We start from the raw sequence: 21387 nt of genomic DNA, 5'->3' as shown, positions 1-21387 counted from the left end.
ACTTCCCTTCGACCCAATCCCATATCCGTCCTCCCTGAAGCTCACCCTCACTCCCCCACCCCATCCTTTCCCAAACCCTTTGTGCCACCCAACAATCCCGGATTAAGTGAAGACTCGACTCAAACTGAGAATGACAAAAGGTAAAAAAAGGATACTCACCTCCAATTCGAGAAGCAATGTTCGCTTTCGTTACCAAAGCCTCACAACACAGCTACCAGAAGAAGAGCTTGATTCGAGGCCAAATCGGTACCCTCCAAAGACGATTCCATAGCCACTTCTCACGCTCCCAATCCAACGGTTCACCCATGTCAAAAGCTTCCCCCGCAAATCGATAATAAGCTGACTTCACTGAATAAATGCCATCACGCTCCGCACACCAGTACCAGTCATCCGGCGGGCGATTCGAGCTAAGCCTTATGCTGGCCACCCTATCACACTCAAACGGCAAGAGAGCACTCACGAGCTTCTCCCTATTCCACCCTTCTAACCCGTCATCCAAAAGGTCTGCCACTACCCAATTCTCACATCCTTGCAGGCATGGGAATATGAGCTTACCTGTGTGAGTATCCGGAAGCCAAGCATCTGTTGGGGTAAGTATCCCCGACAATATTACGATAACAATTGTCGATCATATTGATCACATATTTAAATCTCATATCAAGAATACAAAAGGGATGATACATTACATATATATAGTCAACTGGTCCACACATATCGGTAATGATTGGCTGGCTAGAGTTTGACATTACTGTCGTGCGACGGTGGTGATCAGTTGATCCCTTGAGGTCACACCTAAAGGACGATTCCTTAATTGATAAAGGTTAATTAATTGTATGTCGATACAGATTAATTAATTCCTTAAAATTGAACAAATTATTATCATAAGAGAGAACATGTCATCTTATTATAATGTGATTAAATAATATTTTATTTAGTAATTTAAGAAGTTATATTACTAAAATTAATCGGTGTTTGCGAAACACGCGAGATGAGAATGATAAGTTAGTTATAATTACAAGATGCTGTAAATTATACTAACTAGTAATTAAATGACCATTTTATGAGAAAGTAATTTTGAATTACTAGTCAATTTGTTAAATGTGATTTATTTAATTTGTAAATGATATTTAATTTGTTAAATATGCATTTTAAATTAAAACATGACATAATACATGTCACATGTCACATGACATACAATTGTACAATTGACAAAAATAAAATGGACTCCATATTACACAATGATAAAACCGAAAATTGGAGGACAATGTTAGAAGTTTTGTCTTATTCATTTGTCTATGACACTTGATAGTGACTTGACCATGACAAAGTCTTACACTAGTTTGTCTTGTGAAGACAAAAAGGAAAAATTAAAAGGATCAATAAGACCTCCACCCACCGGTTTTTGCATATAGAGAATTGAGAGATTTTCTCAATTTATTTCATTCTTCTTATGTTTTATGAAAAACACTACATTCTCTCTCTTGTTCTTCATAAAAATCATTTTTATGAATCTAATTTAAACAAATAAAACACTAATAATACTAGTAGTAGTATATGAGTATTAGTAATCGATTTTAAGGTAAACCACATTACAAATATCTAGTACATGTTAGTTTTGTGGGATTTTGGGATAGTCTTGGGTGCTACTAATTGGAGGGCTTCTATTTTGAAGTCATGAATGTTCATCCATTATTGAAAAGCGCAAGAACTAACAAGAAGAAGATCTTATTGGTGCCCATAAGACCGAAATCACATAGTAAGGAATACGATTTTCTTATCTCTTCTTATTTAGTTTGCATGCATAAGATTTGTATTTAATTTTATGACCAAATTAATTGTAACATATATGAATATGTAAAGTAATGAGATATAGATTTCTAACAAGCGGTATCATGAGCCTTAGGTTGTTTGCATGCAAATCGGTTATTGTTTTTCCGAGTTATAAGATTAACAAACAAAACTTATAAATTAGTGTTTATTATGATATATCAAGAAATTTATTATGCATGTTGAAGTTTCTGGTCCTAAAATGTATTTAGGATATTTTGGTTAATTTATGGATTTATATTGTTCATTTTGTATAATAATGGCATTAAAATGTGATTTTATGATAAAAATGTCATTTTTGGACTAAAAATAGCTGAACTTTGATTTTTCCAGTGGTTTTTGGATATGTTTTCACATATATTATATAATGATGGCCTGTAAATATTCATAATTTTATGAGTTTTTATGCTCGAAATATGGATTTTTCAAGATAAAATCGAATTTAAATGGAAAAATAGGTTAATATGCGTTATATTTTGAATCTGGTCATAGAAATTTAGTATATTGTCACATGAAATTTTACAAGATGTGTGTAAAATAATTGGCTATAATTAAGTGTTTATGCATAATTTATGAATTTTTGATGAAAAATCACATAAATAGTGACTTTAATTAGTATAAATTGCTAAAACATACTTCATGACTAAGGAAAAACGTCATATGTTGCACTTTATCATATATTTCAGATCTAAAATTGAAAAGTTGATAAATATATTTTTTCTCATGTTTTTATGATTATAATTGATAAATCCGATAAACCGCAACATTGTTTTTCTCGATAAATTTCGAAATTTTAACCTAAGTTTTTGAGCATTATGAGTGTCATGGTATTTTTCCAGAATGTTCATGAGTTTAAAATTTTAAATTTTGAATTTATTTGAAATTTTTATGATTTAATTTAAAGTTTATGACATAATATTGTATTTTTGAGTCCATTTATGAACAATTTTAAGAAATATAAGTTAATTATTGTCAATATGTTAGTGGAGACTAATTTTAAGTCCTAAGTTGGTTAGGGTAATTAACTTGTACATAAATATGAATTTATGTAATTATTGTGATTATAAAAGGTTCAATCACGCAAATCCGTAAAAAGCGATTAATATATGATATTGGCTCCTTAAAGGCGATTTAGCATAAAATTGGGCATGTTCTTACATATTATAATGCTGCATTTTATTTATGATCGTCATAATTTTATTTTATGTAATTTTTGAATTATGTAATTTTACTTAGTATGGCCTTAGTTTTTAATTGATATTGCCCGAAATGTATGGGAATATCAATTCGGTTGTAATTTATTGTGATCTCGTATCACCGTTTTGTAATTTAATAGATTTTGTTTATTTTAATTACAAATGTATAATAGGAAATTATGCAATTTGTTATGTAATTTATTTATTCCGGAGTTCCTTGAAGATGATGCCACTTGAGAAGGCGATCCATTAAAGACGGTGTTACCTCGAGATGCGTGCCAAAACCGAAGTTCAAGGGACCAATGGAGTTGGTTTCCGAATATGTAATAGTTTATTAGATTTACTATTTTTAGGAAGGCCATACTAGGAATTTATTTATGCTTTGCATTTTATTTATATGTTGCATGCATCGCTAAATCGCCATAACTAAAACATGCATTATTATTTAATCGAGTATTTCGACCGTGTCAATTACAATTATCGTAGTTCACCGCTTTAGTTCACTTAAAACGTGATGGATAATAAATTGACATGACCTCTCGCTAAAATAAACAATTGAGACTTAGCCTTACCAAAAAGTAGAAACCATGAAAACCTATTTTATGAGGGAGTGCGCTCGGCCCTACCAGGGTACAAACCTTGTTACGTAGGGGAAGTGGGTGATAAATGTCTATCCACCGAATTCATGTTGATAAGGGATAAATCGGCCCTACCGTGCCCAAGTTGATGTGGATTTGGATCATGGACACATTTATTCGAAATTTGGATTGAGCTCAACGGAAGTATTCGTGACCGTAGTCGCATGTGTTCCGGGCTAACGATAAATATTAATGTAATTTTATCGACCAAGAGTTCTAAAAGTAGAATCGATTAAAGAGTTAATCCACCGAGTTATATTGATAAGGGATGAATCGGCCCTACCGTGCCCAAGTTAATATGAATTTGGATCTTGGAATCATTTATCATAGTTGGGTAGAGGTCACTATGTAAATGCTTTACTTGTTAAATTATTTACAAGTATTATTATAACGACAAATGTTAAGTTTTCCACTATTCCGTTATCATATTGTTCTATTTCTTTACCACAATTCATATACGATATCATTTCGATTTTAGTTCAAATCTCCTTTAAAACATCGTAACTAAAGACAAAATATGAATTTTCTTCTAAAAACCTCGTATTATTCATTGTAAGGATCTCTTGTGAAGAGTATAGATAAAAGTTATTCGTGATCAAAAGGGTTTTTGATTCTTGACTAACATATCTACTTACAATGAATTGTTTCTCATATGCTTAATTGAGTTAAGTACTTTGAAACGTTACATCATTTTGGTAACTAGATTTGTTTGAAATCAAAATTGACCAAAATACCGCAACCACTTCAATGAAAGTTTTAAGACTAAACAAATGAATTGAAAAGTAGTCTTCATGAAATTTAATTTTGCTTCTCTAAGCAAAGACTTATTGAAATGAGTGGGAGCATTCTCTAAAACCGTTAAGATAAAAGGTGAGGTTCAAAGAAGTAAAATTAGAATGGGATTGATACAAGGTAATGTTAAAAGTAAAGTTATTGAGAATAACGATACTAAACCTATCAATCCCGACCGATAAAGTTTCCATTGTCTTAATTGTTGGACGCTAGGAAGGAAACTACCCCAAATTATTGAAGAATCAACAAGTTAGTTGTGGGACATCTAATGGGACCTTCTTCTTTAAATGTTTATTTGATTGACATAAATTTTGCTAATACTACTTCGTCAATATTAGAAACCGATGGTGGTTTTCATCATTGTATTTGATACATAGGATAATTAAAATATGACGATTAGCAACAATGATGTTGAGAGATAGAGTCATTGTGTAATCAATCTAGTTTTGGGTTTATAGTTGTACTTAATTATGACTATTAAGTGCATAAACTCTAAATAAGAATATAAACTTGTTAAGATACAAAAGAGGTTTCACTTTTGTGACCCTATAAACCACGATTTGATGTATGGCTAGCCCATTATCAAGGTGATTATATTCTAAACCAAACTAGAATGATATATCATGTAGATGATGCAAGACTCAAATTGGTAACCCAAGATTAAACCTTAAATTCTAGCATGATGAACGCAAAGAGTTATCGAGTACTCTTGAAACCATTAGATCTTATGGTATATGCGTATCTTGTATTCAAGGCAAGATGTCTCATGCCTTTTGGTTTAAAAGGAGATCGAGGTTGTAAATCATTGATCCAAAATAGGTTGATCATTTTCTTTTACCAACGATTTAAGTTAACGCTAATGTGTTTACTTAATAAGGTAAATAGAGAAATCTTTGAAGAAATTCAAAGAGTTCATGGAATCACGATTTAGTCGTGATGGGATTATCAAAGTAAAGACTTTGATATAAGCCAAATGAAATGTGATATAGTATCACAAGTTAATCTCTCTTAGCACGCATTATGGGATAATGTGTGGTTGGATAAGAAATCAAACGCTATTCGATATGGATTAGACTTCAATCAAGTTACCTTGAGTTACTTGAACCTTTTGGGGAATTTTATCATTTTGTCTAAATTATTTTTCCACTAAATCTAAAACGATTCATATGAGATATGAAATGGTAGGGTACCATGTTTGTAAGTTTTCAAAAAAAAAACAAGTGCTCATTTTTCCTTAATATAATCACGAGTACAACAGGTTTGTGGCTCGTGAAGCTGTCTTTCTAAAATACAAGTTTATTTCTAGAAGACAGAGTGGGAGAAATTATTCAAGAGCCACAAAGAATGTTATGATTCAAGAGCTACAAAGAATGTTATGTCGCAAGTCGCAAGAAACTGGTCTTTCTTGGCGACATGAGACGTTTTGTGTAAGACGTTGTTTCTTCAAAACCTAGGAGGTTAAAGTCATCACTTGTTGAAGTTGATGAATTAGTGTTACTTTTAGAAAGTAAAGAGCTTGCAACTTACAAAGAAATTGTTTAATTCAAATTACTTCTGGAAAGTAATGAACATTTGACTTACATGAGAGTGTTTAAGTCACAACTCAATACAAGGCTTAGAGCCTTGAAAATCCGAAATTAATTCCAAGTGAATTATTAGATATCAAAGCTTGATTGGTTGCAAAGGGTTTTTGCACTAGCTGAAATGCTTAAGTCTATTTGGATCTTCATAGGGATTGTGTTTCATTATGATGATATACATATAGCAAGTGAATCTAAAAACCACTTCTTCAATTAGAAGGAATGTATTCAATACATGTCATAAGTTTTATAGATTCTTACAATCCTAAGATAATGTGCAACTTAAGAGATGGTCTTGAGTAGGACATCAATGAGTTGAAATCAATGATTTGATCATGGTATAAAAATTTTCCCGATAAGTCGAGAAGTTGTGTTTATACATGAAGTTTAATGGGAGTTACGGTAATTTTAATTAGTCCTATATGTGGATGACATATTGATCATTCAGAATGATTTAAGACTTTTGGAGTAATATAATACATCTTTAATATCCAGATTTATGTAGATAAATCCACATGATATTAGCATCAAATAAGAAGTCTTATGTTGATAAGATTCATGACTAGTTCAATCAAGTTGAACATATTTGATTGATTCCATTTGCTTCCGCTGCCGAATCAATTAAATAGGACATGATGTATAACACTTAATATACTTTGAGTATGATGAATTGTTTCAAATCGAATTTAAGTAATAGTTACCAAGTAGCCATATAGATTAGTCTTAAGTGCTTGAGGAAGCATTAATGATGGAAAGCAAATTGTTTTTGATGCAACTTTGTGTAAGGGTGTTACACAAATGACAATTGACAATTGAGATTGCGCATGGTTTCAACAAAACCATAATCAAAACACATTAGGATGGTTAAGGAACCATTGTAGCTATGTTATTTAAGAAATGGATTTTCTAGAATCGTTCTAGGCAATAAAGAACAATGAGAAATATTTACAACGGAAATTGAGTACACTTGCAATCATGTGATGTGCAAGAAGGATGAGTCCCGCACACTATGAAAACAGTGGGAGCTATTTTGAGGCATAAAAGCCTATGTCTTCATTGGATCTAGACATGTACTCAGAAAGTTTTGTAATGCAAATGTATACATTACAAAGGAAAACGAGTATGTAGTAAGGTTGAGTAAGGTACAAGAAGTTGATAAAACCTACTAACCAAAGCCTTCTCATGGGCTTAACATGATTAGTCATGTCATATGTCATTTCAATTGCATTGAGATGAATAACTACATATAAGATGAAAATAGATTATAAAATTATGAAGTAATAATCAAGTATTGACTATTCATATGTGATAATCACATTTGTCGTTCGAGTTTTTAAGCTGAAAAACTCCTTTTATACTTTGTTACATCCAAACGGGTTGTAGAGACAACATTGAACCCCGTTAAAGTGAACCCGGATTAACATGGTATTCGCCCATAGTCACTTGTATGAGGTGACGTCTCGAAGTGACTAGAGTGTGATGCGATTGATGACAAGTTCAAGTGCCATATAGTCATGTGAGATGACTAGTCGATCACATAGGCAGACTGTTAGGAACACTTTGTCGGGCAGTAACCGCTTATAGAGTTCTGGCAAATTTATATAGCCTGGTCGTGGCGAGAGCTACTATAGTATTCTAATGAGTCGATTCTTTTGACTAAAGACTGTTCGCCTAAGGTGGCACAGTTTCAGATTAACTTTGATTTGTGTTACTACGACCTTCGTAAATGGGGTCAAATGGGCATATTTTGGGTTATGATGGTTGTGGCTAGTCGAAGGGAATAAGTGCGATAGGAATTGTCCACCCCCTTGTCAGGGTTAAAACAATATCTTAGGGCCACTCGAACAGCAATGAACTGGAAATGCGTGGCCACGCTCGGAAGGTATTTATGGTAGATAACTCCGGTCAATCAGTTATTCTCCAGATCGAGGAAACCACTCTCGATATGATCACTTGCAAGTACGACCCGAAAGACACCTTGCATTGAGTGGGAGATAGTAATAGGACAAGAGAATTGGTGACGCACACTTGTCGAGGACAAGTGGGAGATTGTTGGAGTAAGTGTCCCCGACAATATTGCGATCACAATTGTCGATCATATTGATCACATATTTAAATCTCATATCAAGAATACAAAAGGGATGATACATTACATATATATAGTCAACTGGTCCACACATATCGGTAATGATTGGTTGGCTAGAGTTTGACATTACTATCGTGCGACGGTGGTGATCAGTTGATCCCTTGAGGTCACACCTAAAGGACGATTCCCTTAATTGATAAAGGTTAATTAATTGTATGTCGATACAGATTAATTAATTCCTTAAAATTGAACAAATTATTATCATAAGGGAGAACATGACATCTTATTATAATGTGATTAACTAAGATTTTATTTAGTAATTTAAGAAGTTATATTACTAAAATTAATCGGTGTTTGCGAAACACGCGAGATGAGAATGATAAGTTAGTTATAATTACAAGATGTTGTAAATTATACTAACTAGTAATTAAATGACCATTTTATGAGAAAGTAATTTTGAATTACTAGTCAATTTGTTAAATGTGATTTATTTAATTTGTAAATGATATTTAATTTGTTAAATATGCATTTTAAATTAAAACATGACATAAGACATGTCACATGTCACATGACATACAATTGTACAATTGACAAAAATAAAATGGAATCCATATTACACAATGATAAAACCGAAAATTGGAGGGCAATGTTAGAAGTTTTATCTTATTCATTTGTCTATGACACTTGATAGTGACTTGACCATGACAAAGCCTTACACTAGTTTGTCTTGTGAAGACAAAAAGGAAAAATTAAAAGGATCAATAAGACCTCCACCCACCGGTTTTTGCATATAGAGAATTGAGAGATTTTCTCAATTTCTTTCATTCTTCTTATGTTTTATGAAAAACACTACATTCTCTCGCTTGTTCTTCATAAAAATCATTTTTACGAATCTAATTTGTACAAATAAAACACTAATAATACTAGTAGTAGTATATGAGTATTAGTAATCGATTTTAAGGTAAACCACATTACAAATATCTAGTACATGTTAGTTTTGTGGGATTTTGGGATAGTCTTGGGTGCTACTAATTGGAGGGCTTCTATTTTGAAGTCATGAATGTTAATCCATTATTGGAAAGATCAAGAACTAACAAGAAAGAGATCTTGTTGGTGCCCATAAGACCGAAATCACATAGTAAGGAATACGATTTTCTTATCTCTTCTTATTTAGTTTGCATGCATAAGATTTGTATTTAATTTTATGGCCAAATTAATTGTAACATATATGAATATGTAAAGTAATGAGATATAGATTTCTAACAGCATCCCCCCAAACCCGCGTGGATAATCCATCCCCAATTCGCCTGCGTAGCCCACCATGGATAGCGTTTCTCGCTTCAATGATTCCCCTCCATATGTAGCTAGGATTCCCTCCAATTCCAGCCGTCATAACCTCTCCATGGGGATAATATTTAGCCTTCATAATACGAGCCCAAAGACACTCCGGCTTGGTAATTAAACGCCACACTTGCTTACCAATTAGGGAGAGATTAAATAGTCTAAAATCCCGAAAACCCATGCCGCCCTTGCACTTAGGTTGACACAATATTTGCCACGCTACCCAAGATATACCACGCTTACCATCTCCATGACCCCACCAAAACCGGGACACCATTGATTTAATATCGTTGTAGAAATTAGCGGGAATTTTGAAAATACTCATCACATAGGTAGGAAGCGAATTGGCCACGGCCTTTAAAAGAACTTCCTTACCCGCCCTACACAATGTTTTCCCTCTCCATCCGTGCAACCTTTTGGTCAATTTATCCCGAATTATGTCCGTCAAAGCCTTATTCGAATGCCCTACAACCGTCGGTAACCCAAGATACCTAGCCTGCTCCGCCACCTCTACCATACCCAGACTGCCAATGATGCTATCACGCCTCTGCCTAGGTACCCCCTTACTAAACGAGACCGTGGTTTTTTTCCAAGTTCACGAGCTGCCCCGAGGCCGCCTCATACCTCTGGATAATATTAGTCACAACCGTAGCTTCACTCAAATTTGCTCGTAGGAAAAAAAATACTGTCATCCGCAAAAAATAAGTGAGAGACAAAAGGGGCCGACTGTGAAATGCGTATGCCATGAAGCGAGTCATTAACCACAGCTCGGCGTATGAGATTAGATAGAGCCTCTGCACAAAGAATGAATAAGTAAGGGGAGAGTGGGTCACCTTGTCGTAGTCCCCTCGATGGCTGAAATTCCTTCATCGGTGTCCCATTAATAAGGACAGAAAAGGATACAGTCGAAACACAATCTATGACCCGCGCAATCCAACTCCTATCAAACCCCATCACTTCTAGAACATGTTTCATAAAGCACCACTCAACCCGATCGTAAGCCTTCGCCATGTCCAACCTTATAGCCATATACCCCTTGGACGATCTAGAGCTCTTCATATAGTGAAACATCTCAAAGGCCGTTAGGACGTTATCCGAGATAGCCCTTCCCGGTGTAAAAGCACTCTGGTTCTCCGAGACAATACTATCTAAAAAGATTTTTAATCGATTTGCAAGAACCTTCGAAACAATTTTATATGCCACATTACATAAGCTTATGGGTCGATAATCTTGTATTTTATCTGGAGCCTTCTTTTTTGGGATAAGAACGATATTAGTCTTGTTTAAATCTCTTGGAGAGCGTGTTCCTCTTAAAATTTGAAGAACGGTACGAATGACATCGGGGCCAATTATGCTCCAATAAGACTGGAAAAATAGACTATTCATACCGTCCAGACCCGGTGCCTTAAGTGGATTCATCTGATGGAGCGCATCAAGGATTTCCTCTTCACAATAATCTCGTTCAAGACCCAGGTTCATTTCCCTCGTCACACGCCCTTCAAGTCCCTGCAAAGCATCTTCGAAATTGGTCGGGTTGGACGAAGTAAATAGGCCTTCAAAATAAGATTTCGCCACCCTAGCAACCTCCTCGTTCCCGTGCCTCACCACCCCATTTCCATCAATTAATTTACCGATCCAATTCTTCCTTTTTCGCTCACTCGCACAAATGTGAAAAAATTTAGTGTTTCGATCCCCATCCTTTAGCCACAAGGCCCTTGACCGCTGTCTCCAATAAATCTCTTCCTGGTGCATCAAGTCAGCCACTTCCGCCACAAGCTTCTTCCGTCTATTCACCTCACTAGCCCTCCGGTTGCCCCTATTAGTGCCCGCAATTTGACGCCGCTTTTTCTCAATCAGCTTTTTTATCTTGTATATATTCGTTTTCTTCCATTCATGAAGCTCACTAGCACATTCTCGCAACACACTGACAAGCTCCCCGTGGCCTTTCTCCACTCCCCTCGTAACAGCTTCCTTACACCCTTCCGCCCCAACCCATATTTGTTCAAACTTGAAAGCTCTTCCAGCCCCTGTTGACGTTTCCCTATGATTAAGACACAGCTTTATTGGCACATGATCCGACCATTACCGCTCCAAATAGAACAGTTTAGCGTAAGGTAAAACTTCGAGCCACTCATTAGAGCACATTGCTCTATCGAGCATGCACTGCCTATTGTCATCCCCTGCTTGTCCGTTATCAAACGAGAAATTATACCCCCTCCCAGGATATGTCACGCAAACCACAGTCATCCACCGCTGCTTGGAAGTTATTCATTTGCCATTGAGGACGACTCCCACCTTTCATTTCTGTTGAAAATAAGATCTCATTGAAGTCCCCAATACACACCCATGGTAACTCGGACTGTCGAGCAAGAACTCGTAATAACTCCCATGACAAATGTCGATCCGTCACCGAAGGCCAACCATAAAACCCAGTCACTCTCCATGTCCCCTCACGAGTCTTTACATGGAAATCCATGTAATGAACAGACACCGACACAAAAGAGCACTCAATCTCCCTCTTCCACATGAAAGCCAAACCACCCGAACGCCCAACACTGTCAACCTCAATCCCATCATACCCCTCAAATTTCTCCCTCACTCCCCTCATTTCACGGCCACTAAGCTTAGTTTCGCATAAGAACACTAAGGCCGGGGCTTCCCTCCGTACCAGAGAGCGGAGGGCTCTAACACTGTCGAGGTTGCCAGGCCTCGACAGTTAAGGCTTAAGATATTCATTGGGCCTGGCGAGGTTGAGTACCCTCAACCTCCGCCTCAGGTATTATGACGCCCCTGTCAGACACAACAGTAACCCTTGCTCTCTTCTCGGCCTCCCTGCTCCCGTCCTCTACACGCCTTCTTTTGCCCACCCCCTCGGCCTGCATCTACTCAGTTCTCTCACCTCCACCATCTCCTCCTCTAGGTAGCCTCGTCCATCCCTTCCCAGACTTAGTAGGACCCCCTTCTCCCTTCTGCCCTCCCCCTGCTTCTCCACTCTACGAGCTGTCCCTCCACCCAACAACCCCCTGCACATACCCCATAACTTCTCCCCCTGCTGCAGGCTTGTCGTTCACCCCTCCTCCCTCTTTGGCCAGACTCCCTACTTCCCCCTTCAGCTCCTTATCCACATTCTGAAGTCCCTGATTCCCACCCCCCTCCTCTCCATCTCCCCCACTCACTGGATGAGCACCCCTCTGATCATCCACCCCTCTGTCCCTACTCACAGCCACATCCATCCTCCCATCACCATCCTTCTTTTGTCCCTCCTTCTTGTGACGTAGAGTGATAGCAATATTTTGCAATTTTTCAATCATCTTGGATACGTCAGCCTCGTCATCCTCCTTTCTCATCATATCAAAGCTTTTACTGAGATCTCTCGCGGCCTTTCCTCCTCCCTCCCTGGTTGTTTTGACTATCTTCCACGGGGATGCTCTCAGCCAATCCCCAAATTTGAGATCATCTTCTTCGTATGGCCCTTCATCGCAGTCTTTCTCCCCATGCCCAATAACACCACACCCGTAGCAATAAAGAGGCAGTCTCTCGTATTTCACCTTAAACTCGATCATTTTCCCGGTTTTCATCTTGATAGGGATACCATTTTTTAAGGGCACCCGGATATCATGTAAGTATCGAATCCCGATGGCCCTGTCCAACTCCGTATTTGGCCCTACCTCAAAGCTAATGAACGACCCCAAACAGTCACCTATTCTTTTAACATTTGAAGCATTTGTACGACCCGCTATAGGTAGGTCATAAACTCTTGCCCATAATGGAAAATGCGTAAGAGAAACATCGGTGAGTTTACCTTCATTATTCGGTTCATTGAAGCACCAAACGAATTTGTCGAAGTGCCACGGTTGCCCTTCTAGAACCCTAGCTTTGTCACGCTCCGTTCCAAATCGAAAGACGAAGGTTTTCTCCTTCGCATCAACAATATTCCCCAAAATTGGCTGAACTGGGTTCCATAACTTGACCATAGTTTCAATCGCGGCTTTAACATTCGTAGGCCTAGACGCCCACAGTTTCCCGACCAGCGTGATTTTACCATCGTTCTCTCCACCATCCCCCCTTCATCCCATTCGAATGATAATGGATCATCCTCAGAAGCCTCCCCAAACGGTTCCTTCCCGTACCGGTGTTGGCCTCTCCTCGCACTATTCTCCTGTACCTGCATTAGAAAGCAAAAGCAAACGAAAAACGAAAGAAAGACCTAACTCACGATCGCAATCGAGAGCTAGAACCTCGAAAAAAAGGATGAGACAAATAAAATTTTGACAAAAAACCCTAGGAACCCTAGACTCTGAGTATTTCTTTTAATTTAACATAAGTTTTTAATTTCTAATTTCTTTTAAGTTGTACTCATTGTCCATTACGAAGTATTTGACTAAACTCAAAATCGAACTTTTCTCAAATTCTCTCCAACAAAATCTTATCAAAACTATCACATGTCCATCTGTCTCACGAAGCATACTTTAATCGTCAACGACAAAGAAACGTACACACTACGTGTGTGAAACTTTTTATACATGCATATAAAATGAGGATTATTTAACTTAATCTAGCCATAATAGTGGCTATAACTTTTGTCTAATAAAATATGCATTAAACTTACAGTTACTTTACGAATTAGATATTAAATTAATTAGCCAATTAATTTATTTAATAAATAATAAAGGACATTAATTAAGTAGTTAGTGTTTAATGTTGATTAGGATCCTTATTAAAAATATTTAAGTAACGTAATTTATTTTCGCAGTACACATTTTACTCAACTCAGTACTTTTTACCATTTATTTTCCATTTGCATACCCTTGACAAAAAAAACCCAACATAATGCTCTATCCATTGCTAACCCTACAACCTCTCAAAGTAAAAAAAATTCTTCGATTATCAATGACAATTTGGGTGTTAAACAAATCTAAAATCGTTAATTGCATAGTTATGAGTCAAACTAATTCTTTCATCTCATCTTTTTGGACTTTTTTAGTTTAGGGTTTCTGTTAATCACAAACTATTTCTGTGTTGTTTGGTCGTGGACTCGTGGTATAAACGACGTGAGCTGAGCCATGGGCGGCGGTAAGGGAAGGTGGCGCAGGCATAAGGGGGTCGTAGATTAGGGAAAATGGGTGGGAGGAGAAGGAGGTGGGAGGGGGAGGGAATGATGAAGTGTCGCCGGCGATAAGGGGATGCGAGGGTTCAGGTGGTTGGAGAAGGGTTTTGCACGGGGTTGTCGTACTAGTCATTGTACTCCGAATTATACATTCGTCGGATGCAGTGGATGACGGAGGTCGGCGACGATGGGGATGGGTGGTCGCGCGAAGGGGTGGGGGGGTGCGGAGGCAGGTGTTGGTGATGAAAGGTGATCAACGGTGGTGGTAAAGGGCAAAATTGTCAAAGGTGTACTGTAATGAGTAAAATGTGTGTATACTTTTCCAACGGCTTTTATATTGTTTATTCTATTTGTTCTTACCCCACTTCCCACATTAATTTACGTATTATTTTTGTTTTTCGTTCCAATCCTTCTCACCCACCTTACACAAATATTATCCTACAATTGGTTGTATAAGAGCTACGTACAACCGCGTCAAAGTTATCGAGCTCTCACACAAAGATGTTGATTTATTTTACAAGTTATTGAGCTATTTTACGAAGTTATTGAGTTTAATAATTATTCTGTTAAGCTCAACAACTTTGGATCATAACTCGATAATTTTGTTAATAGAGCTTGACAACTTTGTAACAAAGCTCCACAACAATGAATAAGTTGTATATACAACCGGTTGTATAATACATTAACTGCCCACCTTACTTTGGCACTTATTAAGTTGTTATGGTGATTGTTGATTTACTTTCTGATAGTGTTTGAGTAAATATAATGAAAAGTATAATCATTTGAAAGGTATTTTCGTAAGAAATTTTATGATATAATTTTTATAATTTTAAGACTAATATATTCTTGTAAAAATGAAAGTCAAAAACTCACCTCGAAAAATAAAAATGTCATATAATATGGAACGGAGGGAGTAATAACTTTTCATTCATTATGGGGGTGTTTGATAAACAGTAGATTGACAAGTTTTTTAGCATATTAAGACATTTTAGCATGTTTGACTGGTCAATATGCTGTTTGGGGTGTTTGTTAGACAGCATATTGAAATAGTAGATTTGGGTGCAATCTACTATTTTACAATGGCCCTGTTTGGTAAATAGCAGATTGATATTAGCAGAAGCAGATTGTAAAAGCAGATTATAATTAGCAGATTTTGTTGACAGATTTGACTAGCATATTCAATTAACAGATTTTATTAAAGGTGTTTGGTAATTAGCATATTCAAACTAGCAGATTATCTCAATCCTTTGTAAAATGACAAATAAGGACATGGATAATTGATTGACTAATATTTGCCAAATACATCACACAAACAATTTAATGACGTCGATTTCTTCTACTAGCCATCAAACTAGAAGTAATGTTATCGCGAACAATTGACATTTCTTTAGTTCCCGAAGACTCGGTGGCAGGTTGCGAGCAATGATTAGCCACATATTGCAATACATCTGAAGGTATAAAATCTGGATGTTCGTTAATGATTCTAAAAGCTTCATCTCTAATTGTGTTTCTTCTTATATAATTATGTACATTAACTTGACTTCGTCAATTTCTTATACTACAAGGTATTACGATATGCAATAATTGATATTTCCATACAATTACCGCTTTTCGCCTCCGTCATATAATTAATTACGCACGGTAGCGTCTACAATAGGAACGGTCAATTCATTCTACATCTACCGTCACATACTTTACTCTAAATTGTGATAAATCATTCATAATTTACGCTAATATAGACAACAAGAGAAAAAAAGAGCCAATTAATCCAACAAACAATTCCGAGTTCAGAAAATTGAAAGCATAATCGAATAAATCAGTTGGATTACACAAAGTAGTACATAGGAGAATTGAAAACAACAAGAGAAAACAAAATAAAGAATGTACCTTTTTTTTTCCAAAGAAGGAGAATGTATGGGAGACTCATAAAAGTAGGGTTAATATTTTTTAAGGGGTAAAAGAGTGAACATATATTTTTTCCAATCTGCTGATAGAATATGCTGGTGGGAGCAGCATATTGTAAAATAGTAGATTCGACCCGAATCTACTATTTCAATATGTTGTTTACCAAACACCCCAAATAGTATATTGACTAGTCAAACATGCTAAAACCCCCAAATATGCTATTTTTTTGAGCAATCTACTGTTTACCAAACACACCCAATATGTTGTTTATACCAGCATATTCAATCAGTAGATTAGAGAATATTTCAACTGACAATTTTATCCTTGAGAAAATATGTTATCATAGTTACCAATAATTATTCCATGTCCATATTAGTCATTTTATAAAAAAATAAACAATCTGTTAATCTGAAACTGCTGATTACCAAAAACTATTAACAAATTCTGCTAATTATATATTTTGGTCAAACCTGCTAATATAATCTGCTAAATATATCTGCTTTCGCAACCCGCTTCTGCCACTATTAACCTGTTGTTTACCAAACAGAGCCTATGTTTACGATAATTATATGAGACTCATCACAATAGGCAATCTTGGTCGGATAAACCGAATGTTTCTAACCGTTAAATAAACTGAAGTAAATTTTTCGTATTAGTCTCAAATTTTGGTTTCGGTGCTTTAAAATAGTGGGAGACTACTACGTGCTCAAAAGTTTACAGTAGTTGGAAATTATAATCATTCGAAGAGTTTTATAAAAGTCGGAGACTCTATTATTAATTATTATGGTGCTATATATTAATATTATATGAGATAGTCTTTGTTAATTTTAATTGTTCTCATCCCTTATAACACATTAACCTAATAACAATCAAGTATAAACAGTGGGGTAAAGACCTAAGAGAAATGGAAACAAATGTAAAACACATTCATCAATCACAAATTCTTGTTTGTGACGGTATATATCCGTCACTTTTGAGTGACGGATAATATTTTACCTCACAAAGTACCCACTTTTTCTCTCTCTGCAATACTATTCATGTGGTCCCCTTTCTCCACTAACCCATTTTGTTACCATTTTAACTCACAAAATATCCGCCACAAATGGTAACCCGGGAGACCAATTGTTCATCAATACATGAGCTAATAAAATGATAGTCATAGAGTGGCCCACTCGTAACTCATAGCATAATCCATGCATACAAACGATTAAGATAAAATGCACGCAAACTTTTTTATCACTATTGAATAAAAATTTACACCTTGTAGAAACTGCTTGTTAGGAAATACGGAGTATGGAAGAAGAGATTACATGCTTACCTACATATAAAACTATAAGAAATATTTTCCCTTGCCTTTCATTCATTCAATCAAGCAATATATACAGACGATGTTCACAGCTAAACTACCGAGATGCTATCCTAGAAATATAGCAACAATCAGCTAAATATATGCTACACAATATTTACCACAAATACAATAAAGGGAATATACACTAGGATATTCTAATAAGCTCCCTCAGTCGAAGCGGGAGGTGGACGAACGCAGAGATTGGCACGGAAGTCATCAAACAGTACCTTGGGTAACCCCTTTGTAAAAATGTCGGCGTATTGATAGCGAGATGGAACATGCCGAACCAGAACCTGACCAACGGCAACTTTTTCGTTGACGAAGTGTATATCTATTTCGATGTGTTTAGTGCGTTGGTGATTAACCGGGTTACCGGAGAGATAGATAGCGGACACATTATCGCAATAAACCACAGTGGCCTTTCGGATGGGACAATGAAGTTCAAGTAGTAAGTTCCGAATCCAACACGATTCGGCAACGACGTTGGCCACTCCTCTATATTCGGCTTCGGCACTAGATTTAGAAATGGTAGCTTGTCGTTTAGAGGACCAAGATATTAGATTATCACCAAGGTAAACACAATATCTGGACGTGGAGCGGCGAGTATCGGGACACCCACCCCAATCGACATCACTATAGGCACAAAGAGAATCAGTAACGGAGTGTCGTAAGTGCAAGCCATAATGTGTAGTACCTTGTAAGTATCGGATAATGCGCTTGAGAGCCCCAAAGTAAGCCTCTCGAGGATCATGCATGTATAAACAAACTTGTTGAACCGCATAGGAGATGTCGGGACGGGTGAACGCCAGATATTGCAAAGCTCCTGCCAAACTTCGAAAAAGAGATGGGTCCGAAATTGGCTTACCTGAATTGGCACCTAGCTTTGGGTTCGTGTCCACGGGTGTACGGGCAGGTTTACATGACGTCATTTTCGCGCGGGTAATAATGTCAGAGGCGTATTTCTGTTGATGTAAAAACAACCCGGATTTGTGTCTTACATCCGTGACACCGAGGAAATAATTAAGTGGTCCGAGATCAGTCATGGCGAATTCCTTCCCGAGGAGAGCAAGAAGGTCATCACGAAGCTTTGGTGTGGAAGTAGTAAGAATTATATCGTCCACATAAAGCAATAAATAGGCCATATTGTCGCCATGATGATAAATAAATAGAGAATTGTCCGATTTGCTATGAATGAAACCGAGAGTAGCAACAAAAGAGGCGAACCTTTGGTACCATGCACGCGGAGCTTGTTTGAGTCCATATAAGGATTTCTTTAGAAGACAAACATGTCCGGATTAGTACGGTCCCGAAACCCGGGTGGCTGATACATATAGACGGTTTCATCTAAGCGTCCGTGGAGGAAGGCATTTTTGACGTCGAGTTGGTGTATGGGCCACTTCTTAGAGACCGCAAGACTTAGCACGGTACGAATTGTTGTCGGTTTCACCACCGGACTGAACGTCTCATCACAATCTACCCCCCCTGCTGTGACCTGCCATTAACAACAAGTCGAGCTTTGTATCGCTCCAAATCACCATTAGCTTTGAATTTTTGCTTAAACAACCATAGACACCGCGTGATATTGACATTAGGTGGTCGGGGCACAAGAACCCAAGTCTCATTCTTAAGAAGGGCGTCATATTCATCTTTCATGGCTTGATTCCAATGGCGGTCCTTAAGGGCATCGACGGGGTTCTTGGGAACAGGGGATATGGTAGTAGCACAAAGGTCCAATTGATGTTTGGGCTTAAAAATACCGTGTTGGGCTCGAGTCGTCATTTGTGGGGAGTGTTGAGGGGGCGTAGGCTGAGAGGACGGGGCAGTATGGGAAGTCGAACCAGGGGGGATTCGAAGTAGGGGATTCATGAGGAGGGGAGGCTGGGCCGGGTGAGGCGGGGCCTCGGTCATCAAGATGTTGGGCTAGGCCGTCGGGGCTGTGGGTTGGGGTTTGGAGCAGATGGTGGGTCGTATAAGGAGTGGGTTCACTGTCAAGGAACGAGTAGGATGAGTTGGGTATTGAGTTTGTTTTGGCAAACGGAAATACTGACTCATCGAAAGTTACATGACGTGCAATAAATATTTTACGAGTAACCAAGTCCAAACACTTGTAGCCACGGTGGTTCGACGGGTAGCCAATAAAGACACAAGGAGTAGCACGGGGGGCTAGTTTGTGAATGGTAGTGGGGGGAATATGAGGGTAACAAAGGCAACCAAATGTCCGGAGGTTATCATAGGACGGGACTCGTTTGTAGAGGCTAGAGGTGGGTGAGTCGAATTTGTTGGCTTTGCTAGGGAGGACATTGTGAGATAAGTGGCCATGGCAAGTGCATGATGCCACATATCGGGAGGCATATGAGCATGGAGTAAAAGGGTGCGAATAGTGTTATTAATAGTTCGAATTTTTTGTTCCGCCTTTCCATTTTAAGGGGAAATGTGAGGACAAGAAAACCGAAATAAAATACCACGAGACGCGAAAAATTTGTGAAGAGTGGAATTATCGTACTCACGGCCATTGTCACATTGGAGAGTTTTTATGGGTAGATTAAATTGAGTTTTAATCATTGCATAAAAGTCGATAAAAATTTGAGTGACTTGGGATTTGGTAGTGAGAGGAAAAGTCCACAAGAAATTGGTATAATCGTCAAGAAATAAAATATAGTAACGGTGCTTAAGTGTACTCAAAACGGGCGAGGTCCATAAATCTGTATGCATAATATCAAATGGCAATAAAGTACTAGATGACGAGTCTCGAAAGGGAAGTTTAATGTGCTTGCCCAATTGACAAGAATGACAAACAACAAATTTATTAAGAGGACGACAAACAATGTTTTTATGAGCACACAAAGTATTAAAAATAGCAGGTCCGGGATGTCCTAGGCGACCGTGCCAAGTAGAGGCGGCAACGGTAGTGAGGGCGTGGGCTGGGGCTGACGGTGGAGAAGAGGACGTGGGGTGAAGAGGGTAGAGGTCCCCCGTGCTATTACTTCTCAAAATCGGCGTCCCCGTCTTGAGATCCTTCACAGTAAAACCAAGTGGGTCAAATTCAACGGAAACACAGTTATCGGTTGTAAATTGACGAACGGATACTAGATTTTTTATGATATTCGGGACATGTAGTATATTGTTTAATGTGAGGGATTGGTTGGGAGAGGGGAGGCACATAGAACCACGTCCAACAATAGGAATCAAGTGACCATTTCCGACTACTATATGACGATTACTGCTTAATTTAGAATAAGACGAGAGTTTACCATGATTGGATGTCATGTGCGACGACGCACCCGTGTCCATATAGTAAGCATCATCCGGCTGTTGAAGCGACAACGATTGCATCACCGCTGCAATGTCCGTAGGGACGAACGCACCTTGTGGAGCACCGACAGTTCCTGGTTGCGCAATAAAGGCTTGAGTGGGGCGCGGACCAAGAATTCTAGGGGCACGCGAGCCGGACGGTGGCGCCCAGCTAGAGGTGGGGTACGGGCAAGGTGGCATGGTCCACCCTTGCTGCTGTTGTGGGGCCTGCCACGGTGGCAGAGGAACCCAAGTCCAAGTACCAGATTGTTGTGG

At 37.9% G+C, this 21387-nt stretch overlaps 1 protein-coding gene across 1 annotated transcript; it reads right to left on the bottom strand.

Moving 5' to 3' along the window:
- Positions 1-211: 211 nt before the first annotated feature.
- On the bottom strand, positions 212-13434 carry LOC141629421 (uncharacterized). Its single transcript, XM_074442427.1, has 4 exons — positions 12494-13434; positions 11699-12150; positions 10147-11487; positions 212-555 (listed from the first exon to the last, which is right to left on the bottom strand). The coding sequence occupies exons 1-4, from the start codon at positions 13432-13434 to the stop codon at positions 212-214; spliced, it is 3078 nt and encodes a 1025-aa protein (XP_074298528.1).
- Positions 13435-21387: the final 7953 nt, after the last annotated feature.

The sequence above is a fragment of the Silene latifolia genome, chromosome Y (genome assembly GCF_048544455.1).
Source record: "Silene latifolia isolate original U9 population chromosome Y, ASM4854445v1, whole genome shotgun sequence".
NCBI classification, from domain to species: domain Eukaryota; kingdom Viridiplantae; phylum Streptophyta; class Magnoliopsida; order Caryophyllales; family Caryophyllaceae; genus Silene; species Silene latifolia.
The sequence above is the reverse complement of the archived record's forward strand: the minus strand, read 5'-3'. Positions and strand labels throughout refer to the sequence as shown.

Bases quoted from the DNA above. Each gene is read 5' to 3' on its own strand.
- LOC141629421 (XM_074442427.1), bottom strand. From the start codon at position 13,434: ATGGTCAAGTTATGGAACCCAGTTCAGCCAATTTTGGGGAATATTGTT. The intron at 12,151-12,493 runs GTATGTGCAGGG...CAACCTCGACAG, and splicing joins GCAGGGGGAGAAGTTATGGG to TGTTAGAGCCCTCCGCTCTC. The intron at 556-10,146 runs GTATTTTTTTTC...ATACTCACACAG, and splicing joins CTTATTTTTTGCGGATGACA to GTAAGCTCATATTCCCATGC.